General features: G+C 42.7%; 1 protein-coding gene across 1 annotated transcript in view; it reads left to right on the top strand.

Annotated features, from left to right (window-relative positions):
- The window catches only part of LANCL2 (LanC like glutathione S-transferase 2), a 32,222-nt gene extending 13,034 nt beyond the window's left edge, over positions 1 to 19,188 (top strand). The window contains exons 3-9 of the mRNA XM_040070826.2: positions 1,697 to 1,904; positions 4,122 to 4,269; positions 4,869 to 5,015; positions 8,551 to 8,733; positions 10,988 to 11,164; positions 14,423 to 14,495; positions 16,075 to 19,188. Of these exons, the coding sequence (XP_039926760.1) occupies positions 1,697 to 1,904; positions 4,122 to 4,269; positions 4,869 to 5,015; positions 8,551 to 8,733; positions 10,988 to 11,164; positions 14,423 to 14,495; positions 16,075 to 16,190 (1,052 nt within the window). The 3' untranslated portion in view covers positions 16,191 to 19,188. The remainder of the gene's footprint in view (positions 1 to 1,696; positions 1,905 to 4,121; positions 4,270 to 4,868; positions 5,016 to 8,550; positions 8,734 to 10,987; positions 11,165 to 14,422; positions 14,496 to 16,074) is intronic.
- The last annotated feature ends 5,087 nt before the right edge of the window (positions 19,189 to 24,275 follow it).

Below are 24,275 nucleotides of genomic sequence, written 5' to 3'. Positions count from 1 at the left end.
TTTGGAGATAAGTGATTTACTTCTGCATGTATATGCTTGCAATTGGCCAATACATATCCACTTAGATGGATTTGTTTTACTTCCTTCAGCTTACATTGTTATTTCTAAGGTTTTGGTTTGTTTTAATGGAAAACTATGTAATGAGTTTAATGGAGTGAAGCTTTATAGTACTGGCATTCTCTGAGCCCTGGTTTGACTTCTTGCTTTTACAAACCAGTTTGACTTGTGCAAGCTTGTAATCTTGTTGTTAAATACTTTAGGGGTTATGAAGAACTTGGCAACTTGAATCCAAAAACTCATCAAAAGATCATTTAACAAATCAAATGGGAAGTCACTTTTTGCATATAATAGGATGAGTACAGTTAGTGTACTCAGTCACACATGTGCTTGTTAGCTCAAATTTTGCATCTTCAGTGATTTGTTTGCTGGCTGAATGCAGGGCACCCACAAAGCTTCTCACTCACAGGGAAGAGAAGAATATAATGAAAGCTTCATGGGTTGAGATAAGGACTAGGAGAGATCACTCACCGAATACCATCATTGATTGAATTTATTGCTAACAAAATCAGAGCACGATAATGAGAAGTAAAACAAGACCTTCAAAACACCTTCCTCCCGCACCTGTCCCTTCTTCCCAGCTCTACATCTTCACCCAGTGGCGCAGAGAGACAGGGAATGGTGGTTATGGTCACTTCATCATGCATGGTTTCACACACTGCTCAGCGGGAAGTGTCATTCCCCTTCTCTGCCATGGAGTCTCTCCTACAGGAGACAGTTCTCCATGAACTTCTCCAGTGTGAGTCCATCTCACGAGCAACAGCTCTCTGCAAACTGCTGCAGGATGAATCACTCCTCCATGGGGTACAGTCCTTCAAACACAAGCTGCTCCAATGTGGGCTCCTCTCTCCTCAGGTTTCACAGCCTCCTTCCGATAGGTCACAGCTACCTGCTTTGACATGCTCCATGAGACTTCTCCATGGGCTGCAGATGGATCTCTGCATCCCTATGGTCTTCTGTGGGCTGCAGGGGCTTGGCTGCATCACCATGATCTGCACCATGGCCTGCAGAGGGATCTCAGCTCCAGTGCCTGGAGCACCTCCTGCCTCTCCTTCTTCACCGACCTTGGTGTCTGCAGTGTTGTTCCTCTCACATGTTCTCCCTCCGGTCTTCTCTGGCACAATTACAACTGCACAATAACTTCTTTAACTCTTCTTCCTAAATCTGTTATCACAGAGGCATTATCACTATTTCTAATTGGCCCAGCCTTGACCAGTGGTACATCAGCTGTTGGAGCCACCAGGAATTGGCTCTGCCAGACATGGAGGAAGCTTCCAGCAGTTTCTCACACAAGCCGCCCCTGTAGCCCCCCGCTACCAAAGCTTGGCTATGCAAACCCAATACAGTTTGCCAAGTGTTGAGCCCTGTGTCATGGGTTTTCTTCTTTTGTTTGGAAATTGAGACTCTACCAGACTTCAGTCTGATAATTTTTTATTGCCACAATCCAATTGAAATGTCATCCAAATAGTGGCCCAGTGCCTTCACACTGCATAAGCTAGCACCCTTGACTGACATGTTTTTATTGCAAAAATACCCGTTCACATTTGAGTTACTGGTTCAGAGGTGCCAAAGAGGGGAATATGATACACTTAGAAAGAAAAGTAAGTTGAACTTTCTCTTTTTCATGTGTTCATTTCAGGTATTGCCCTCTTATATCTGCAACTGTACCGCGTCACGAAAAACCAGAGCCATTTGCAGCGATCACTGGATTATGTAAAGAGAATCCTTCGCAATCTGAATGGCAGAAGAGTTACTTTCCTCTGTGGTGATGCTGGGCCATTGGCAGTGGGTGCAGTGGTTTACCACAAACTGAAAAACGACGGTGAATCTAAAGAATGTGTTGCCAAGTAAGTGGTTGATGATGGGAAATGTCATGCCCTTCATTTGCAGAGAGCATTGGTTCAGAAACTTTTGCAAGTAACAATTTAGAGGATAGGATTAAAGAATGGACACTTTCTCCCCTGGTACATTTTTGGTACAAGAATGCAAAATAGACTTTATCTTTATTAAAGCTGGCTTGCACTTGATTCATATTTAGTGGGTTATCTTGAGTCTTCTGTTGCTGTTAGGACAGCATGTCCTGAGCATATCTGTAGTGCATGCACGTTCTGATTTTGTCACATTGAAGTGACATTTAACAAAAGCCACACACTTGTCATTGACAATATGTAGTACTTGTGCAGTATGTGACACTTTCTGTAAAGAGTGGGTATTAATTGTAGATTCATTACAAAACATGTGCACTGCAAGATCTGGAAGCAGCCAGACAGAAACACGTTGTATCGGATTGATATATAACAAAAATTTAATATAACAATGAGGAATTATTTGCAGGAGCAAATTTGTAAAGGCAAGGGATTTAATTAGGTCAGAGCATATGAAGGGTGGCCTGAAAAAATTCAAGCCTACTTTTCAAAGTAATTTAAATGGAACAAATGTCTCAAGAAATCCTGTTTAGATGTAGCTTCATTAGAGCACTGACTGTGCCTTTGCTGGTAGAGTTGATTGCTATCCCAGCAAGGGCTGGAAGCCCTGGAACCCTGTGGGGTTTGCATTCAGCACCACAGCCCACCTGGTAGCTATCCAGCATGTACCTGAGGCTAGCACAATTTGCAACGAGGCCTACATCCTCATCTCCATTCTGGTTTATGTTTGGAAATGTAATTGGTCTCTTTCTAGTCTAGAATCTTAATGTGATTAATCTCTGCTGCTGTTCTTGAATGAATATTTCAGTTTTGAAGTGAGTGTTAGATTTGAGGCTTTTTGCTTTTACAACTGGCAGTAAACTTGGGCATATCATTTTGAATGCAGCTTGGAAAGCAGTGTTGCTGTAAGGCGAGAAGCAAGATGCATGAGTATAGCAAAATAACATTAGCAGTAAATATTTTAATGTTGCCTCTCCTTGGAAAAGTAATTTCTGTGAGGAGTAGTGAAAAGGAGTTTAGTTTGATTATTTGCTTATTTTATAACATTTTTGTTTACAAATATATGCATGACATCAGCTGAGTGGTACATTACAGATGTCAAAATGTAATCTGTGATTTAACTTTTAACTTTTTACCTTGTCCAGTTGTATGAGTTCAACAATAAAACTTAATTGTGGACAGTTCAGAAGAAAATCATTTAATTCTAAACCCAAAGTGTAGTTTTGAGAAGGGAGATATAAAAGTGGTTTTTGTGAGTAGCCTTTCCCTAGTATTAAGCGTAAACACGATTGAGGTCAGTGGTTTTGTTATGGCATGATATTAATGCTGACATTTCTCCTGAGAAATAACAGCTGGGGGAATCTGGGAATTGAATTCGGTCTTAATCCAGTTTGTTGTTGCTCCTCCCCCAATTTAAAATGTGATCATCACCATGGTTTAATCTAAACAATTTAATCAAAAAGGGTAGGAAAAGACAGGGAGTGAGTGGCCCCAAATCAGATCTCTGATCTACTTCAGTGCGAATACGAACTGGTAAATTATTAGCAGAGTGTCATTCTGGGGAAAATGAGAGTTACAATGACAGCACTTCTTGTTTCTTGTTTTTTTCGTTGCTAAAGGCAAGCAAAATACCTGTGCATTATAGCAGTGTCCTTCCCCAAACTGAGGTGCTAAATGTTTGAGGCAACATGTTTTCTTAGGAGAGGGAATGACAAATGGTGGTATTGGGGTTTTTTGTGAATTTGTTTATTTCCCTGTTAAACATGTACAAATAAGTATTCCTCACTTTGGTGAAATTTCCAGAGGGTCCAGGATGTTTCTGTCTTTGCTGGACTAGCTCTCTGGGCTTCTCCATCTCCTACCCTGCCTCTGTTTCTGTCTGCACAAAATCCTGACACTTGTGCTGATGCTGGCCTGGCTCTGGCTCAGAGTTTCCCATCTCTGAGACAGCAGGTGTGCAGAGCTTCTGCGTGTAAACCCAGCAGCCAAATGGACTGGGCTGACTGAAGGGGGGTGGTTTCACCATTCGTTCTCTTCTGGTTGGATTGATGTCTGGTACAATGCACAATCCAGCGTGCATTGTACGAGCCATCTTCTACAGAAGATACTCTCTCTCCCCACTTTCCTTGTCTGATGCAGGTTGCTACAACTCCAAAGGACAGTCATCAGCACGGATTCCGAACTTCCAGATGAGCTGCTCTATGGCAGAGCAGGTTACCTGTATGCCTTGCTGTACCTGAATACTGAAATCGGTCCAGACACTGTCCCACAGTCTGTTATCAAAGAGGTAAGACACTTTTCTCTCTCCAGCATCACAGTATCAGTGAGGTTGAACTGGGATCACTCTCATGCATTTTTCAAGCAATTTAAGAGAGAGATGCTGGAGAGAAGAGGGACCTAGAGGGAGGGAACCCAATCTCATTGGTCCATCCAGTCGTTCCCCCCTTTCCCTGCTGCCCAGCTGGAGCTGGGACAGGCCATTGTGGATGGGTCCAAGGAAACATGTCAATATGTAACTAGTTTTGTAACTTGAGACATGTTACCAAAAAACCCTTAAGACAGCCGTGTGGAAGTATTTTAAGTGGAAAAAAAAAGGGAATTCAGTGTGAGGAATATGCATGACTGTTGTGCAGATACCGGAACCAGAGAAGCCAGGGTGGAAAAAGTAATTAGAAATATTGCTAGATTAAGTTTCTACTCCTAAAATATAAGTGATTTCATCATTAAGGAAAATACATTTTCTTCCTTAACACTCAAATCCAAATGAATGAAATATTGTTGTTCTACCACTGTATTGTGGCTTAGTTTGTTGTGGTTTTAGTCATGCAGAAGCAAAATTCTCTGAATCAAAGTAAGCAGGTGATCAGGGTGTGTTCTTTTTCTTAGGTCATAGATGCCATTATTGAGTCGGGGAAAAACTTTTCAAAGGAGGAGCGGAAAACAGACCGTTGTCCTCTGTTGTACCAGTGGCACAGGAAGCAGTATGTTGGAGCAGCCCATGGAGTGGCTGGGATCTATTACATGCTCATGCAGGTAAAGAGCATCTTCTGTTGGCTGGGGTGAAGTAGCAGAGATTTTTTGGTTTATCAGAGGATCTTATCTTCAGCTTTCATGCCTGTGCAGTGTTGTGCTGGATCATGGTCTCACAATTAGACTGCAGCATAGAGCTGTGCAGAGGTGCTACCTAGGGCTTTGATAGCAGAGGAAAACTCTGGCTAGGATATCATCACATATAGAATGAATTAACTCTTGAGTTGTGGTCCAGAGCACCAGCTTGTCGGGATCTGGATTCTTACCCTCAGTGAAGACAATGAAGTGCTTTCTCTCATCTTCATACTTACTTCTTCTGGTGCCTGCAGTTAGAACAGCTAAAAATTCACTTACTATCCATCACTTTTCAGTTTTTTGCTATTTTTAAATATTTGCACTGCTAATGCCTCCTGTCCTCTGTGCCCTTCCTCTCTTCTTGAGTGATTTTTTTTTTTTCCCCAGTGTCTTGGTGTTTTCTGAAGACTATCCTTAATCACATATTTGTCTTCAGAATGCTTTTATTATTTAGAGGTTTCTCTTTTTCATTAGCTCCCCTATTTCTCACACAAAAGTCTGATGTTCTTTAGTGTATTTATGACCCCTGCTTTCCTCTTTCTGTGTTCCTTAGTGAGATTCCTCTCTTCTGTAAACCTCTTCTTTTCCACACTTAAATCAATTCCCCTCTGCCCTGAGATTTGCAATAGGATTATGCTGTTTTTCCAAACAATCCTCTATATCTTATTTCTGTTTTGCAGTCTGGGAAAAGAGCCTTAAGAGAAGATTGTCATAGAACTGCAAAACTTTATTGTACTTGTTTCTGGTTTTTGAAGGTGCTGCTGCCAGTCTCAACATCTTTGTAAATAACAATTTCCTTGGCAGCTCATGCAGAATGAAATTTCTTCAGGTAAATGGAAGGACTGTACATCCTCACAGTCTGCAGCTGTGTACCAGTGTTCACTACAGAAGTGATTGAGCTAGTATGTGGTGCTGCCACTGCTCAGCCATTCCTTGCTTAGAAAAAATGCTGTATTTCAGATTACCTTACACTACTTCCACCAGCAGTTCTGGTTAAACCAGCTGACTTTGCTATAAAAGTAACTACTGCTCTACTGCCTGGGATGTGTTTTAATCTCACTACACCCATTTTCTGCGGTGACCATCCCACTGGGGCCTCAGGCTGCACTGATTTACTGTGCTCCTATCTTTACTTACTGTTTTCTTCAACAAGGTTGTCCACCCCCTTTGGCGTCCTTCAACTTTTCTGGCTTCCACTTTTCTTTCCCTGGTAGTGCTAGATTTTTAGAGAAACATCTAGTCTTCTACAGAAGGCTATTTAAGGCTCATAACAGAAATCATTGCACAGTGCCTTTTGATTTGAGCAAAAGCTGCTCTGTCTACATATTAACATCTTAGTTACTTTTCCTTTACATGTAATTGCTGCTTATAAGAATCACCAGAAAGCCATTGTTTATGCAGCATTAGATTACCATCTTTTCACTATATGTTAAATATTGTGAGTCATGCAAAGTTGAGTCATCCACTGCAGAAGAAGATGGCATATCAGAGTCTCATCCTTTCCTCGTCCCTCCCTCGCCAAATGAGGTGAATTTTGCTGTATTTTCATCAAAGAATTCAATAGATGGTTTGTTGAGTCATTATTTGATAACAAAAAACATCACACCTGAGATATGAAGGTTACTGAGGGTAATTCCTGTACAACACTTATATCACAGAATATGCTGAGTTGGAAAGGACACATCAAGATCATCAAGTCCAACTCCTGGCCCTCCACAGAACACCCCAGGAATCACACCATGTGCCCAGACTGTTATCCAAACACTTGTTAAGCTGGAGAAAACATGTATTGCTGGAGTTATTTACAGGCTGCTGGAAGAATAAGAGCTTAGCCGTGTTAAATAATGCATGCAAGAGGTAGAGGGGGAATTTTGAAGTGCTAGCTAGGAAGTCTCTACTCTAAGATCCTTTCGCTAACCCTAAAGCAGAAGTGTCTGTTTGCATACCATTGCTCTTCACCACAATGTCAGGGTGCACACCTGTAGGTTATTCTTTAGGTGTTGGAAGTAAGAGCTGGGAACCTCAGCAGCTTGGGCAGAAAACTCACTTGTACTCAAATCTTCTTGGAAGCACAAGGTAAGGAGGTTTGTAAAGAGCGCTGCTCTTCTTGGATTTCTGAGCTGGGCTCGGCTTGCCTTGCACAGCTCAAGACTGAAGGCATTTATGGTTGGTGCCCATCCCCTTTGCCTTCTTCTGCAGGAGTGCCATGTGAAATCAAGAGCCTCAAAATAAACATTCCTATGAAGTCTCTCTACCTCATGGGGAGGGTTCTGAGTGAGGGCTGATTAGCTTTGGGGTTTTCATGACAAGCTGCTCTGTATTCAGGTGTACTTCTTATGAGCAGCATGGACATTTCTGATCCACTCAGAAAAGTGTAGAGCTGGAGTCTGCTTGAGGGACTTGGTAGACTAGAAGAAGTTTGGTAGAGGCTGAAGGGAAATAGAGGCTTCAGGTTACTCAAAATCTAGCTGTTGAAAGTTTTCCTTCATTTGGCTGTCAGACTTTGAATTGTAGGAATGTGCTCATCTGTTGAATACAAATGTGCTGGAGCTGGTGGGAAACAGTGGAATTTTGACATTGAATCAGTAATAAAGACAGGCTATTTAAAAAAATAAGCTCAGATTTTAGGCTGCTATAGGTTCCAGTGCCTGTGGCTGTTCCCACAGCTTGCAGAAATTCCAGAAATCTTATAGATTGTGTAAAAATAGAGAGGTCTGCTGCTAAAATGGTGGAAAATGGGCTCATAGTGGATGGAATGCCAACCAAGAGCAACTGCAGGCACAACAGTTACTTGGCTTCTAAATCTTTAGTTACAAGGAACATGCAGGATGATTCTCCATTTGACAAGGATGTAAATTAAACAAAAAAACTAGGAAGAAAATTCCTAAGATATTTGGTAAGGTAGCTATTGCTTCTGAAATTGGAAATGCAGATTTATAGCCCATAGCTTCAGAGAGCTTTGTTTATGATGGAAAACTTTGACCTTCATAAATCTCTTGCCAGGTATGTTGCTATATACACTTTCCTTCATTTGTTGGGAAATGGTTCTTTTTAAAACAAAATATATAACCCAATATGTTGGAAGTGTATATTATGAGCACCATATGTACAAAACTGTCTTTCTCCTGTAAGTATCCTCCCTATTTTAAGTTAGGAAGAGAGGTCTGGGAGTCTTTATACTCTGTTTTCAGTTCTTCCATAGTCTTACTGTGTCACCTCCATTAAGACAGGTAACAATTTGGTGGCCCAATTTCTTTGTCTCCACAATGACTGTAAAAATGCTCTTCGCAAGGGTGTGATAAGCAGGCATTAATTAAATCTGTAGGATGTGATTCACAGTATTTGGATCAAGGGCACATATGTAGGATACTTGAAAACAGATTGTAGAATTAAGTGTTGATACACAATTTGTTACTACTTCTGTTGATGTGTTTAGTGATATTTATTTTAATGTTTTCTTCAGCCAATTGCAAATGTGGACCAGGAGACCCTGACAGAGCTGGTGAAGCCAAGCATTGACTATGTGCGTCATAAAAAATTCCGATCTGGGAATTACCCTTCGTCGCTGAGCAATGAGACTGACAGACTGGTTCACTGGTGCCATGGTGCCCCTGGAGTCATCCACATGCTCATGCAAGCTTATAAGGTGAATGATTCTGTGTTCATAGATTTCACAGATTCACAGAATATTCTGGGTTGGAGTGGACCCACAAGGATCATCAAGTCCAGCCCTTAAGCGAGTGGCCCATGCAGAGATCAAACCCACAGCCTTGGTGCAATTAGCACCAAGCTCTGAAATACATATATATATACATGTATCTATACCTCTCTCTTTGCCAAGAGACTTGTATGCAGGCCTGTTTGTTTGCAAGGCTTTAATTTAGTATCTTTCTAGATACTTTCTAGGCTTTTGAACAAGAATCCCAAGCTAGATACGTAAAACTCTCAGCCTACTTACATTGGTATATTTTGAAGGAAAAAATAAATGGGTAAAATTGCTTCTCAGGGCACTAGCAGTTACTGGGCTTTTTTGGAAAAGAGATATCTATTTAAACAATTTGGCATCAGAGTCCTGGGTGTGAGAACATTGGCCTAAATTCTTTGAATCTTCATCCCAAGAGTTTTAACAATTATGTTGGTTTTCAAAAGTATAGGATCATGTGCCTAGCCAAAGAATGTCTTCCATAAATTACTCCTTTATTAAGATATAACTCTTGAGAACTTAACATCAGAGCCAAGATCCCAGGCCTCTTCCAGGGCATAAAGAAAACTGCTGAGCTACCACAAGCCTGCTGTTGGCCTTTCTCCATTCTTAACTAGGTTTGCTACCCGTCTTCTTATGTGCTTCTGATTTGCATGACATTTGAAAGTATGCCATTTAATTAAATTTATGCAAATTGATTCTTGCTTCTGACAGCCCTTCTTGACAGATTCCCTGGTTGGCATCTGGGTGGGCTGATGAAAAGCAGGCTTGGTTTATGGAATAATTACTCATGCTTCTACCTGAAACTTCAAACTTCTTACAACGTTGTTGCATGTAACAGCAGTTGCAGTTGCTTTTTCTTTGGATTGTGGTAGGAGATTGACTTCTCCACTCTCTCCTTCTTTGTCAATGTGCTTTCCCCAGAATAAAATATTTTGCAGGAGGTGAGAGGGATAGGAACAAGTACTGATTAGCAGTGTCCTTTTTGGCCTCTTTCTATGTTTAAGGTGATGAAACATATGATGTTTTTCTATTATTCTTTATAGTCTGCTTTTTGAAGCGCTGAAAGAAAAAAAGTTGGTGTGTGTTTTGCTGACTATGCTTTCATGCCAGGCACAGGACTTGTGATAACCGGCAGCAGTGTTTGTCCTTGAAATCAAGTGGTGCTGCCAGGCCTTAATTCAAAATGTTATGGCTGAGTAGCTGGCAAACCCTGATTGGAGAGAGGCACTTCCTTTATCAAGCATGTGAATTTAAGAATCCTGCATGTTAGTTGCTTCTATTATCTCATTAAATAGTTTGACAGGGGATACCATCTCCAAACAACTAAGTCTGCAGTAGTGCATCAAGTTTGTTTTGTTGGTGTTATTTTGGTAGCGGTTGTTGTTGTTGTTGGTTTGGGGTTTTGTCTGTCTGTTGAACTGTAAAGTGACCTAGACAAAGGTGAGCAACAAAGTGGCTTTATAAAGGTGGAATTCTGGTGTTAATCAGCTAAACTACTTGCCTTTGTTTGCTTCTTTCTGGATGAGCCCACTACATTAAAAGTGCATTTCAGTTGCAATAAACTTTGCAAAAGTTTTACTTTGCTCAAACTGACTACTGCTTCTGAGTATATACTATATAACTATACTAATACAAGTACTCATAAAGGCAGTGTAGGGTTCTTGCTTGTATTTGTGACAGAGAAAAGAGTCCTGTGCTATGTAAAGAGATGTTCTTGTGCATTTTTGACATGGACTCTAGGGCAGACGGTGAGTAACCGGGAAGAATTAGTCATGAAGACCAGACCAACAATTTAGGACCATTTATTCTGTTTTATATTTCTTGGAGGCAGCATAACATTTCTGTATTTTCAAGTTCTGGTTTGGGAATAGAAAATGAAGAAAAAAGGACCACATACCCTTCAAATATATTATAGGCTTTAGAACCAAAGGCCTTCAACTTGAGGTTTTTCTTTGGGGTCCTAATTTCTGAAACAAAAACCTGAACAGTTTTTTCTTTTACCATGTAGGGAAAGGAGAAACAACTTAGTAAGAAAAGAAAGACAAGTCTATGAAGAATGGACTATTGAAATTCAAAATAAATTTTATATGGAAAAACCCCACACAAACAGCAAAACATCTCTCAGAGGCAGCTTCCTTTTGTTTTCATTAGTACTTCAATTGATGTGTGTTTATTCTCTGTTTTTATTCCACAGACTTTTAAAGAAGATAAATACTTGAAAGATGCTATGGATTGCAGTGATGTCATCTGGCAGAGAGGTTTATTGAGAAAAGGTTACGGGATCTGCCATGGTACTGCTGGCAATGGCTACTCCTTCTTGTCTCTCTATAACCTAACTCAGGACAGAAAGTACCTCTACCGAGCTTGCAAGGTGAGCTCTGCAGCATCCCAGCAAAATCACTGTTCCCTTTCACATCCCAGTGCCCGTGCCAGGGTAAACCGGGGTGGGAATGGGCTGATGTGCACTGGGGCTGGCTGGGACACTGGCTGGGATAACAGGGCCCATCACTTGCTCCACTTCACTCACACTTTTGACTGGACTACGTCAACGGTGTATGTAGGGCAAGCACTGGCTTAATAAGCAGAGTGAAACACACAAAATGTTTTGTGGGAGGGGAGAGAGCAAATGTATTAAAAGAAAATAAGAGCCTGAAAATTAGCCTGCTTGAACAATAACAGACTGATGTTATGTGGTGCTAATTATTCCATTGAGAGATCCACTGTCCTCCTCAGGTCCTCAAGCAATACTGTTTATAGTCTTTTGTAATTATTTGTTTTCAGACTAGTGCCTGTTTGGGGCTTTTAGAACTCTGAATTGCAGTTATTAAAATGCTCACTTAGAGTTGTTTTTTTTTAATAGAGTTACAGGGCAACACATTCAGATTTTTTCCACTGGAATTGTCTAAGTTCTGCTCAGCTCTTGACTATGCTAGCAGTTACTGAAGGAGAAGGCTTTCTCTGCCTGTTTCCTTACCTTGTAAGACTTTGGTTTGGTTTTTTGAATTTTTTTTTTCCAGTTTAATTCACTGACACGAGGTTTCATATTCTGTACACAGCTTTCTAGCTGAGGCCTTTTACAAAGTATTTCAAATGAAATTTGATGAGTTGCTTCCTAGGTGCTTTTTTGTGAATATTGGTCACATGTAAAATGATTGTATTCATCTCTACAGTCATCCTGTCCTCTGTCAACAGAGATTTAAAAAGCTGCTGCTTGTCTCACATTTACCAAAGCATCATGCTGTGAGAACACCTGTAGACATACCTGCATCCTAGAGATTGAAATAAAACCCTGTTACTCCTACAGCACGTATGTGACTTTATTACACGTGGAGTCAGCTGCTGGTGATGTGTGAGCCACAGCACCCTGCAGGCATTGCTGGCAGCACTGCTGTCAACTCTCCCTGTCATCTTCTATGCTAGCACACCTTCTGCATCATTGGCAGCTCCTGTTGGTGCTGCATTTCTGGCCCAAGAGAGCCCTGGTGCTTGTCCATGCCTAGGTAGAGGAAAGCACATGTATCAGAGCCAGAAGAAGGAAGAGACTCAGTTACGTACCTGAAATCCCTTTAAGAAGGAAGTTGTGACACAGTGGCCAAAGACTGCTGGAGGTGCCCACCCATAGGTCAGGTAGCAGATTTGCAGCCACTCTGCCACTTAGCATCTTCAGCATCCCCTTGCAGGGGAAATCTTGAAACAGACAGGGGAATTTGTTTTTCTGGCATTCTTGAAATGTTTTCTTTCTGAGACAGAGCATGCAGGGAAGCAAACATGCAGTTCTGTTGGTACCTAGAGGCACGTAACTGAAAGAATGAGATGGCTCCCCTCGCAGGGGTGCTTCTTCAAACGAAAACACCAGGCCTAGGAGAAGGAGTCTTGCCTGGAATCCTGGTTACCTCATGAAAGCCATGAAACTTTCAAAAATGAACCACAAGAATTTGAATAGAGGAGACCCCTGTTTTGTGCTTCATACTTGCATGATCACAGCTTTCTTCTCAGGTTATCAGACAGGCTCCCAGGAGGCTGAGGCGCTCCTAGCTGGCCTGTAAGAGGAGAGAGGGGCTGTGGCATCCTGGGCTCCAGGTAACAGTGCATTCAGCCCTGTGCTGGTCAGACTTGTGATTACCACCGTTGGTGGCAAGAATTTCCAGTCTGTGTGACAAATAATGTCAGATGTCTTCCTAAGATATTTTTTCTTTCTGCGCCTCGCCCCCCCGCCCCCCCCCCCCCCCCAATCAGTTAAACAGATGCTGTGGCTTACTGGATTTGGGTTGTGCTGAAGTTATAAACTTGAAAATGATGATTGTGTTTCAGTAGCCTAGGGTGCATTTTTTAAATTTCTCTTGCAGTTCCCAGGCTGGAAGTGTAATAATAAAGGCTAGTGTGTGCAATCAGATGTGGATGTTGCAAGAATTGATTGTAGCTTAGAAACATGCCATGAACATGTTTCGTCCTCACATTTAAGACAGGATTTCATGGGAGAATTAAACCGTGGAGATTTGGAGATTTATACCCAGAGGGTGCCCAAAAATGTTTAATCACTTCTTAATAACAGTGTGAATCACAATGTTCATGTTTGTGGTTTTTCCTTGTGTTTCCTGAAGACATTCACATGCATGTGCATACCTCTATCAAGAGAAGAAAAATTCATTCCCCTCTAAATATTTAAACAGAACAGAGTAGGGAGGGAAGGAAGAGAGGAGATACCACCCATTTCCTTCTAATGAACGGACCAGTGGCTCTGGGATCATGCTTACATCCCACAGAGCCCCAGCTCTACAGCTAGGGCACCCTCTAGTTAGGCTGGTATGTTTGCTAGCAGGTAGGCCAAATTGCAGGGGAAACGGGAGAGACCTCTCAGTTGTTTGCTTTGCAGGAGTTTATGCATGCATTTTGAACAAGCAGTGGTTTGCATCCAAGCACAGAAATGCCAGGGAAACTTACGCCCCTCTAATGCTCTGGGAGCCACAAAGGAGAAGTCGCTGGTTGTTACTGAATTGATCCTGGTGTGGTTCATGTGTGTCTAATGTAGCTACTGCAGCAGTGCTGATCAAACATGAGAAAACACTGTTAATTCTTTCTAATGGTAATCCATCTCCTGTAACAAAATACTGATGACCATAATTGTCTAACTGTATTTATAATGATTTTTCATAAGGACTGGGGAGAGCAAATATATAAAATTCATGACAGCTGAAGATTTAATACTATAAGTTGGTGCACAGAAATGAAAGAAAACCAAAATGTAATTAACAAAATGCAATAGGTCCTGAGCTTGTGGATAAAGTAAGCACCAAGAGAGATAAGAGACTGATATTAGTAAAATTTTGATTGAGTATATCTGTTCATACAGCATTTTTCCTTTGCATGTAGCAGGGTTGATTTACAAAAAACAGATGTCTAGCCCACCTATTACATTGTTATAAAACTGAAACTCTCTCTATGCAAATACATGTTTTAAAACCTGATTGGGGCCTTGTCATGGTTGAAGGAGGACAAATTGATCTCAGTGATTTATGTGTTGTGTGTCTGCTTACACTGCTTCACATTTTGAAGCTATTAATGATATTCAGATACTCAAGCTTGCATTTAACAGTCTGGAAAAAAATATTTTTTTTAATGTGTTCCCCAGTTTGCTGAATGGTGTTTGGAGTATGGTGCACACGGATGTCGTATTCCTGACCGACCTTATTCCCTCTTTGAAGGTAAAATGATGGTGTTGCAAATGGTTTTGTATTACAGGAAAGAGGGGCATCCTTGCAATATTGGCACATGCGTAGGAATCGGGAAGTCTTTGGTGGGTTCTTCCCCTATTAACCCCCCCCCATACCACCACCTCTGCCTAAAACAAGGCAGAGTGGCAGGGGGTAGAAAAGGACTAAGAAAAATTGTTCAATATCACTCCTGGTTTCTTTTCAGCAGTTTGAATGTAAAAGCAGTGCCAGCGTTACTCTGGAATAAAATTCTGCTGTGCATCAGATGCAACTTGGTTTAAAGCAAACAGAAGTTCAGGCAACAGTTTCATCACAGGTGGTTTTTCAGATGGATTAGGCAGAGGAGCAGCTGTAGTTGGGGTGTCTCAAACTAGTTGCTAGCTGTCAGATCGAGGCCTTCTCTGGTGCCGTACTCAACCAAGAAAAAGGTAGTTTTAATATGAACTCAAATCGCTTGAACAGGAAAGCAATGTAAGTTCCAAGATGTTACCAGATCAACGAGCCTCGTGTGCCACCTGCTGCAGATAATTGAAATTACACCAGCCAAGCAGGGATATTTGCAAATTAACAATCCAGGGAGTGAATGAACACAGGAGAGCAAGAGTTAATATACAGCCCTTCTAAATACAGAGTTAATGTCTTAATGCTTAAAGGAGAAAAGCATAAGTATTCCCTATTCCTGAGAGCACCCTTGCATGCTCTTGTAGGGAGGAAAAAAAGCATGTATATAATCTATTATATAGAAGCTTTGAAATTTGTTGAGAAGGTGACAGTGCAAACAGCATGATGTATGTGCTTTAATGCTGACATACAGCTTTTATTTTAGTTTTTAATTGTCTGGATTTTTTTTAGAAAAATATATAAGTCTCATATTTAAAATAAAAAATCCTCTTAACTTTGGGTTTTGTTTTTGTAGCCAAAATTGTGCTTGCAGTTGTCCAATTCTTCCTATATATGCGTGCTTTGAACAGAAGTTGCACGTGCATCTTATAGAAATATCCTAAGTGTTTTATTCCCATCAGATACTGTAATTCAGAAATGTTCCTAGCTGTTTATAAAATAGGATTTTAGCTTGATCATAAAACTGAACTTGTATTTGTATGATTTCCTTGCTGTGCCTCTCTTGTCTGTCACCCTGTGAGTTCTGTTGGGTGGTACACTTTGGGCTCTGGATGACCTCTTCATGAATAGTGAAAAAATTAATCTATACTTCACAAGTTCAAGAAAGTTTGGGCTTTTTCTTTTAACCAGTGAAATGACAAGCAAGAGTGGCTCAAACAATGAAGGACAGTGCAATGTTGGATTAACGTTTTCTTAATTTGAAATAGCATTGAGATTGTTCAGTTGAAGGGATGCTAGCAGAGACATCTTAGTTCTTGCCTTTGATCTTTTCAAATAAAATTTGGTTTCCTGGGTGAAATACAGATGAACTTGCCTTTCCATAGGACCTAAGTTCATCTCTTTAAAAAAAAGATCCTAGTGAGGGAGGTGTTCAAATGGGTGCTGTTGGCTTTGCTATCAGCTGTGCTATTTTAATGTGCACAAAGAACTCCTTCTCATTATGTTTTAGGCATGGCTGGAGCCATTCACTTCCTCTCAGACATTTCAGTACCGGAGACTTCCCAGTTTCCAGCATTTGAACTTAGACCTCAAAGGAAGGAAAACAAAGTGGAACAGGATGGCTAAACCCATCATTTTGAAAAGGAAACTGATGCCAGAAGGGATGAGACTGTTTAGTGCCTCTGACCATGAACCAACTTGACGCTGAACCGACAGATGGATAAAGCCCTTTTCTCACCCCTCCTGTTCCAAAGGACCATGAAGTCATTAGAGCATGAACAGGAGAAGCCACACTTCAGTTCCGTTAAAGTGACACCTTCAGATGTAGGACCAGAGAAGTCAAGTTTTGAACTTTCTCTTTTCCGTTGTATTTGTCTTCGGGTCTTTGCCATGCTCTGCACGTTTATTGGTGTTGTGTGTTGATCTGAGTCTTTTGATGTTAGCCAAAAGCTGTGTGAATATCTGTCCTGTACCTTCATGCATGACTCACAAGAGCAGTGTTGCTTTCCGAAGTGTGGTTACCCACAGAGAGAGTTTGCTGCAGGACGGTGCCCAGCTTCACTGGTGTGCTGACAGGTCTAAAAAGAGATGGAAAATGTTTCTGTGTCCTTTTTTTTTTCTTTGCCTTTTTCTCCACAGTCCTTACAAGCTAAGCTGGTGTAGATCAGCCTGTTTTTGTGAAGAGGCATGAGGCCATTTCCGTTTTCAGAAACTTAGCAACTTGGAAGGGATCTGACTTTTCTTTTGCTGCTGTTGTGGGAAGCTTCTTTGAAAGTCTGAAAGAGAGGTTTGCTGTTGGAGTGCAATCCTGCAGCTGGTTAGTTTATTAGGTGCTTATAGCAGAGTGGAGATGCTTCTCCCCACCACTGCAAAGCCCCATCCTATGCAATGAGCTTAAACTGCAGGTGGAGTCACTTGGACTAACCTCCCTCTGCCACCATCAGCAGAGTCTGGACAGCTTAACTGCTTTTCCTTTCCAGGACCTCGATTTGGAATGAACCTGTCCTGCAGCCTCTCATACAGATGAGTGAGGGAGGGTGCCAGGCCAAGCTTCTCATGTAGGTAGCTCAGGATGGTTGTTACTTTGGAGCCAAAGTGGTGATTTGTTTTGGGTCCTCCCCTCCCATGTAGCAGTACAGGAGTGATAAATACCAACTGCTTTTGGAAGCTGCAGAGGATTATTGAGCAAGATGAAGCCATTGATAGTGGCTGTAATTGAAGTATATTTCATCTTCAAAATCCACACAGAAAAAGGTCTTTTCTGGTAGTCTTAACTGCTGCTAGTGCTTTGCTTGCCCCTGTGGTGTGGTGGGGTTGTGAAATACTAGACTTGTGTCCAGGTGCTCCTGAGTATCAGGCCATTGGTTTGGGAAGAGAAGTGGGACATAGTCCGAGAACTCACAGAGCAGGCTTATTGTATCCAGATAGAAGCTAAAGTGTAGCACACTCCCAGTCACTCAGGCTCTGTGGTCATCCTCCCCCAGGTCTCCCTGTGCTGTCATTCCAGGTGCTGATTTAAATTGGTATCTTCTGTCAGGTGTGAGCTGACAGATGGCAGAGTTTGACCTTTTGGGCATGCATGGGGATATCTGTGACCTGTGGGCCGTCTGCTGATTGCCAGTATCTGTGGTTGGGCTTGGAGGTGCATTGTTGCTCCTGCGTAAATGTGTCTTGATTTGTCACCTTGCAGGTACTTCCTTGAGCGCGTTCTGATGTTTGTTGCCAAATCCCTTGGGATGTTAATAATTTCCCCATTCAGTTCTGCTGGACAACGCAGCAGTGTCAGTCCACAAACCTCTTAATGTCACAGTGTAGCGGCTCCTCTGCTGCTTTGTCAGGTAGGATTAAAACATGGGAGCAGCAGAAGAGATTTTTCCACTCCTCTGGCAAAGGCAGAAGGTGAGGTGGGAGCAACAAACCCAGCTGCATCTCTACAGCCAGGGATGGGAAAAAATGCTGAAAGGCAGTGAGAGTGGGGAATGCTGCATGGCAGCAGCTGGGCTGAAGCAAATAGGAGCAGAGCAGCAGGAAGTGAGGAACAGAGGGAATTATTAATGTGAGGGATCAGTGAGGAGCAGGAAGAGCTGGTTACGGAGGCAATGCACAGTCTACCAGCAAAGACCAGCTTGATGAGATTCCTCCATGCCAAGAGCTAAGTTACTTTCTTCAGCCTGTGGATCCCTGATTCTGCCCATAGAAAAGCCAGGAAGGAAACTTCCCCAGAAATCTCAGAGAAACACTAGCAGAGGTAGATGCCAGCTCTGATCCTGTTTCACATCATCCCTCACCTCTTTGTTCCTTCTCCACCGTGGCTGCAGAGCATGTTGGGTGTGTTAACAGGGAAAGGGCTCACCACATTTAGAGGAACTGCCTGCAAACACTGGCCACCCTGGTAAATCCCAAGCCTCTGTCGTCTGGATTGTTTAACTAGGGGGTCAACTGGCAGGTTTTTCACTCTGACTATATGCCTATTGGCCTTGACTACTGTGCTTGGAATGGCTCCTGTGGGAGGTGAGGTTGGCTGGCTGGAGCCTAAAGGGAATTAAAACCTGCTAGTTTTAAAAATATGCAGATATATACACAAACTCAACAGCTAAATGCTGAGCAGATCCCCAAGATGCTGGAGTGTACCCATCAAGACAATGACCAAGTCAGCTACCTGCTCCTCTGTACCACAGCCAGGCTTGCCATGGTGGGGCCTGGCAGACCTGGCACCATTGTTCTCTGCAGAATCCTCTCAGAATTGAGTAAGACAGGAAATGTATTGAGTGGGGAAGTGTCTTGATAGTGCATCTGCCTCATCTTCCTGCTGTGACTTTCCCCGTGGCTCCTCCTTTCTGTTCGTCACAGCGTTGTGCTATCTAGGTGGCCCCTTAAGGAAAGATGGTGTGAAGGTGAAAAAGTGCATTTCACCAAGGCATTGTCTTCAGGAATTACATCAAACTACAAATGTAGAAAATGTCTTAATATTCCCTGGTTTGCTTTGTCTGTGTGTAATAGTCCACCTGTTGCAAAAAGCAGTAGTGTTAAAAATGGAAATGCTCTTTAGGCAGAAAAAAGAGGAAAAAAATGCTGATGTTTTGTTCTCTGGCTTTATTAGTAAAGATTAAGCTGTTGCGGTGGTGATTTGTGTGAGTCTGTTTTTTTCTTCATTGTGGTTGTCCTTCCTTCCCTCCAGCACTGTGGTGATAGCTGTCCCATTGAGCTGACTGCTGAGCTGCTTCCCTATCCCATAGTCCATGCTCAAAGAAGGGCAGATTGCTTTTTTGTAACCTTCCCGTTTTCCTAGCACCACAGGTGCTTTTCCTGCTGCTGCTCCCAGGTGATTTTTAGTGCAGAGCTCTGCTTTTCTTTGTGGCCATACAGATCCTGTTGAAGATTTTGCAGCTAAAGCCAGACCTGGAATGAACTGGTTTTTAAAACATACGTATGAAATCTCTCTGTCCAGCTGAATAACAGCTGTTTCCTAGCTTTGAGGAAGTTTGAAATGTTCCTCTAGCTAAGCTTTAACAGAAGGAAACATCAAGTATGCTGCAGCAAGGGGCAGTATTTGTTTCACCAAGCCCCTTGTGCCACTCATGGCCATCTCGGCCACCAAGAGAAACTGCTGCTTTTTTTGGATGAAGAAGATCAGTAAGTAATTTGTACTAATTCAGGTGTAGGTGGATAACTCGTGGGGGTTTTTCTAGTACAGCAGATTGTTGGGGGTTAGGTTTTTTGTTTGTTTGTTTGTTTTTTTCCTATGGAATTTTTCCCCATAAGTTGCCAAGAGACTCAGTACTGATGCGTAGAGGGTGCTTGACCGACACAAAAGACGTGGAGGAGGGAGGGGGTAGATCACATGAGTTTTGGGGGAGGGAAAGGACAGGGCTGGGGGAGCTAGGAGGGCCAGGCTGCAGTTTGCTGCGAGAGAAGTCCACTGTCAATAGAAAGTCCAGTCGTGGGAGATCTACCATCATCTGCTCGTGTGCTCAGGAATTCAGAGCCCCCTTCGCCTGCCCTGCTGGAGCTGGGCCAGCCCTGCCCAGCCATCGCGGCTTCTTCAGCACTGCTCTTTGTGCTAAGCTGTAGCCCCGCACCCCCCCGCCTGCCGTGACACCCCTCTGCCTGCCGGGACATCCTACTGCTCCAGCCACCAGCCCGGGAGTTTCCACCCTTCCAGCTTGGTGCTCTCGGAGTCCCAAGGGATCAGACTGCCCCGGGCTTTGTGAAACAAAGTCCCTCAAAGTTCCTAGTTGTTTATTATTAATGCTGTAGTTGTTGTTGTTTGTTTGCCTTATTTACTAGTAAAGAACTGTTATTCCTTTCCCCATAGCTCTGCCTGAAAAAGCCCCTTTAATTTTCTAAATTATAACAACTTAGAGAGAATGGATTGGAATTCCCCATTCCTACAGAGGCCCCACCCCTCCCTAGCAGATACCTGTCTTTCAAACAAAGACACAGATCTCTAACATCTAAACAGCATGTGAGAGATGCATGGGAAGAAATACATGTGCTGTGTGTCACCTCATAACTAGGCACCACTGTGCTGCCTGAGCCCTGCGCAGCAGGGTGCTTGATGCAGCAGCCTTTCCTAGTGAAACTCTTCACTTTTTTTCCCATTATGTTTTCATTGGTTTCATGTCAATTCAGTCAGGGCCAGTGGGATCTGTGCATCAGGACCTGACTTTAAACCACTGCCTCTCCTTGACATCTACAAGTGGATTGTAGGTTTTAAGTCTAGGTATGATAGGGTTAGGCAGCAGGAGAGAAGCAGTGGGACAGAGTCCTTCCTTGTGACTTCTCTCACTGTATAAAGCTAAAATAACAGATCTGTGCAGGAAGATAGGGCTGCTTCTCACTGTTCCCTCTGCCTTACCTGCTGTCCCTTTCACCTTGCAGCACATGGCAGCTTGAAACAATGGCTGCCAGTTACACCTCTTATCTTTAACTGCCTTATTATCAGCAGCTGCTTTGTAAAAGCTGTCTCATGCTGGATCTTGCCCTGTGTGGTGTCTCTGTAGTTGTTTCCCTGCCAAACAGTACAAACTGTAAGGCAGCTCAACTCCTGGTGACAGGGCAATCATCAGAGGGGACGGCTTCTACCTATGGCTACAGGGCCTACAAAGGCATCCTGGCTCACCTATTCAATTAGCAATTGAGTTAGATCAGAAAAAGAAGATAGGCATCACTATCTGAAAAATTGTTACGGCTTCTTGGCTGACCTGTGTGCCAAAAAGTGATGTTTTGGATATATTTATATGAAGCTAACCTTTCTGAGCTTTTGCAGTTGGATTTTTTAAAGCAGAGAAGAATACCTCCTTTGCTTCTTCCCATGGTCGGAGTACCTTTTTGGAAAATATAGTCCCCAGCTGTTTGTGGTTACAGCAGTGTAAACTGTCACAGAGGCTCCAAGGGAAAACAACAAACAAAAAACACCCACAAATCATAGAAAGTTGTCAGTATGTTATCACTTCCCAAAGTGATGAAACACAGGCCCCACCAGAGCAACAGGCAAGGTGAAGCAAGAGTTCCTGATGGTGCCTCGTCTCATAAAGCACTGTAGTTGGAGATTTCAGCAGAAGGACACTGAGCCCCTTCTCATATGGGCAGAGGTGTCCTTCCCTTCCTGGTCCCTGCCTCCTCAGAGGTACACCACACACATTTTGGGGATGCACAACTGAAGAAAGGACCTCAAGGGGTTACATTGTTCATGTTCCCGGCTCCCCGCCCAGGTTCAGTGGCTCAACTAAAGCATCTCCATTCTAGCCAAGCCCTGTCAAGGGCTTTGACCTCTGGATCAAACCTCACTGCAAGAACCAGGAAACAGGCACAAGACACAAAAATTACCTTCTTGAGGTAGATAGATCTCAAAGGCCAGCTGGGAGTCAGCTGCACATTGGTCCAGTGCCCCTGGGAAGGGGCAGGGGAGTGCCCCACACATTCCCAGGGCTCCCAGCCATGACAACCAACCTTATTTTGCAGTCAGAACACCACCCTGCCTCATCAGCAAGGCACCAAAATCTCTTGTGTTTAAGAGAGGACGCAGTACCTGCACCCAGAGAATCCCAGCAGATAAAGCACCAAAACCCCTGAGGAAGTTCACATTAGCAAAGCTGCAGCAGCTGGCAGCTCCCAGGGGATCGCCACTGACAAGTAAAATCCTGCTGGAATTGCTGAGGCAACTAGAGGAAAGGCACGTAAACAATCTGCAATTAATGCATATGGATGCCCATGCAGGGGATGTGTTTTCAAGAAAAGACCAAGCAACTCTGCTAGCAGAGAATTCACTGTGTTGTATGAGGTAGTGTCATCCATATCAATACTAGGAAATAAACAAGCCAGACTTCAGGAAAAGTTCACCTGAAGTTGAATTTCACTGTACAAAGGTTTCTATTCAATGTGTCCAGGACAATGCCAGCTGTCACAGATACATTTCATAATATAAAAGGACTTAACAAGATCGATCTATTAACATGAGGTCTGTTGCCATTTCTATTGCCAGGAAAAGGTTGGAATTGCTTTTAAAAAATTATGTTCTGTAAACACAGCCATACTCAGTGACATACACAGCTTTTACACTTCAAGCTAATTTAGAAAACATAAACAGTTGTGATGTGCAGACAGGCATTGTATGCATCTATCAAATGTACTATTTTGTTATCTGAAGTGTTGCTCAAGCCTGAGACTGCACACACAGAAGTACTTTGTTTTGTCCCTTATTATGATGCACAGTAATGAAAAGCCCTGGTTACAATTTCATCCAAGTCAGGTATGCAGGAATGAACTCCTCTAGTGCTTCCTCTGCTCCAGATGGCTACTGACTCCACCAGCAGAAACAGTGGCCCTTACAAGTTTTTCTGTTAGACACTCATATTCACAGCAAAACGGATGTCCTGCAAATCCAGCTTGACACCTAGAAACAAGTTCTCAGAAGCCACTGACACAGAACAACAGTACAATAAAGCCTGGGCTCCCTGTGCAACACAGGTCTTCAGGTTACTCCAAGCCACCTCAGGTGAGACCTCTGTGCCCTGGCTGGCATCAAACAGGAGCATTCACCTGGTTCCCAAAAGACCACATGGTACTCCTAATCCTCAGCTATCTTATTTTTGCAGGTCCTTAAGCAGCAGGAGGCAATGGCATCCTCTTTTTGTCACTGCTCAGTGACATGACTGAATAAGCATCAAGGGAGAAGGTCCCATTAGTACGAAGTCATGTTTCAGAGCAACTTCAAATTTTTGCTAGACATGGATGGGTGTGAGAGCCCTGACAGGCAAAGGGGCCCTGTGTTTATCTGAAGATGTCCATTTGTGGTCACTCTTGAGGGTTGACCGTGAGCACTCACAACAAAATGCACAAAGAGCTAAGAGATATTGAAAGCCTAACCATCTGTGCATCATGTCAAAGAATACTATTAAAAACCTGTCCCAAAAAGTTATTATTTTTCTGACCTAGAGAGGAGAGTAGATTTACAGATCTGTCACCTAAGATGACAGCTTCTCTTGGGTACTCTTTGTAGCAGCAATAAGACTATAATGAAAGATACTATTTCTCAGGGACTGAACTCCCACCACTTACACCAATGGGAGTAAACTTGTAGCTATGCTCCCATCCCTTCTTACTGTAAATATTTTCCAATTTAGGGAAAATAACTTATGTATTTCAGTGTTTCTAACTGTTCTGTCAAGAGGCACAAACAGCTCTGAGGTTGTAATACCTTCCTCTCACGCTAATATCTGTTGGTCATTGTCTGTTTCACACAATCTCAGCACTTTCCTACAACAAGGGAAACCAAGATGCCGATCACACAGGCAAAGTCCAGGTGATGGACAAGAAACTCTCAAGTCCCAGTCCTTAATTTTGGATGCATCATTTAAAGTAACAACTCCCTCTTTTCTAGGGCACTTGGCAGAGCCCCTGCCACAACTCAACCAATACTGCTACTCTAGTCACAGCTTTAATCAGAGCATCTTTCTGTTATATATCAGGACTAAACTGTAAAAGAAAATCATAAAAGCGAAAGATGGTAGTCATAATTTCTGGCAAAATCACTGCCCTGCTGCTTCTACCTCTATGCTCTCTCTGCTGTTTCTCTTAGCTGAGGGAATTTCTGCTGTGGGGTCTTAGGAGGTTGCACATCGCTCTGGGGTTGCAAGAACTGCTATCAGTAACCTGCCACGACACAATTAGGACCTTGATTGAAACGAACAACAAATAAAGAGAAAGACA

The sequence above is a fragment of the Hirundo rustica genome, chromosome 1 (assembly GCF_015227805.2).
Source record: "Hirundo rustica isolate bHirRus1 chromosome 1, bHirRus1.pri.v3, whole genome shotgun sequence".
Taxonomy (NCBI): Eukaryota; Metazoa; Chordata; class Aves; order Passeriformes; family Hirundinidae; genus Hirundo; species Hirundo rustica.
Note: the sequence above shows the minus strand (reverse complement) of the source record. Positions and strands in the feature narration are given on the sequence as shown.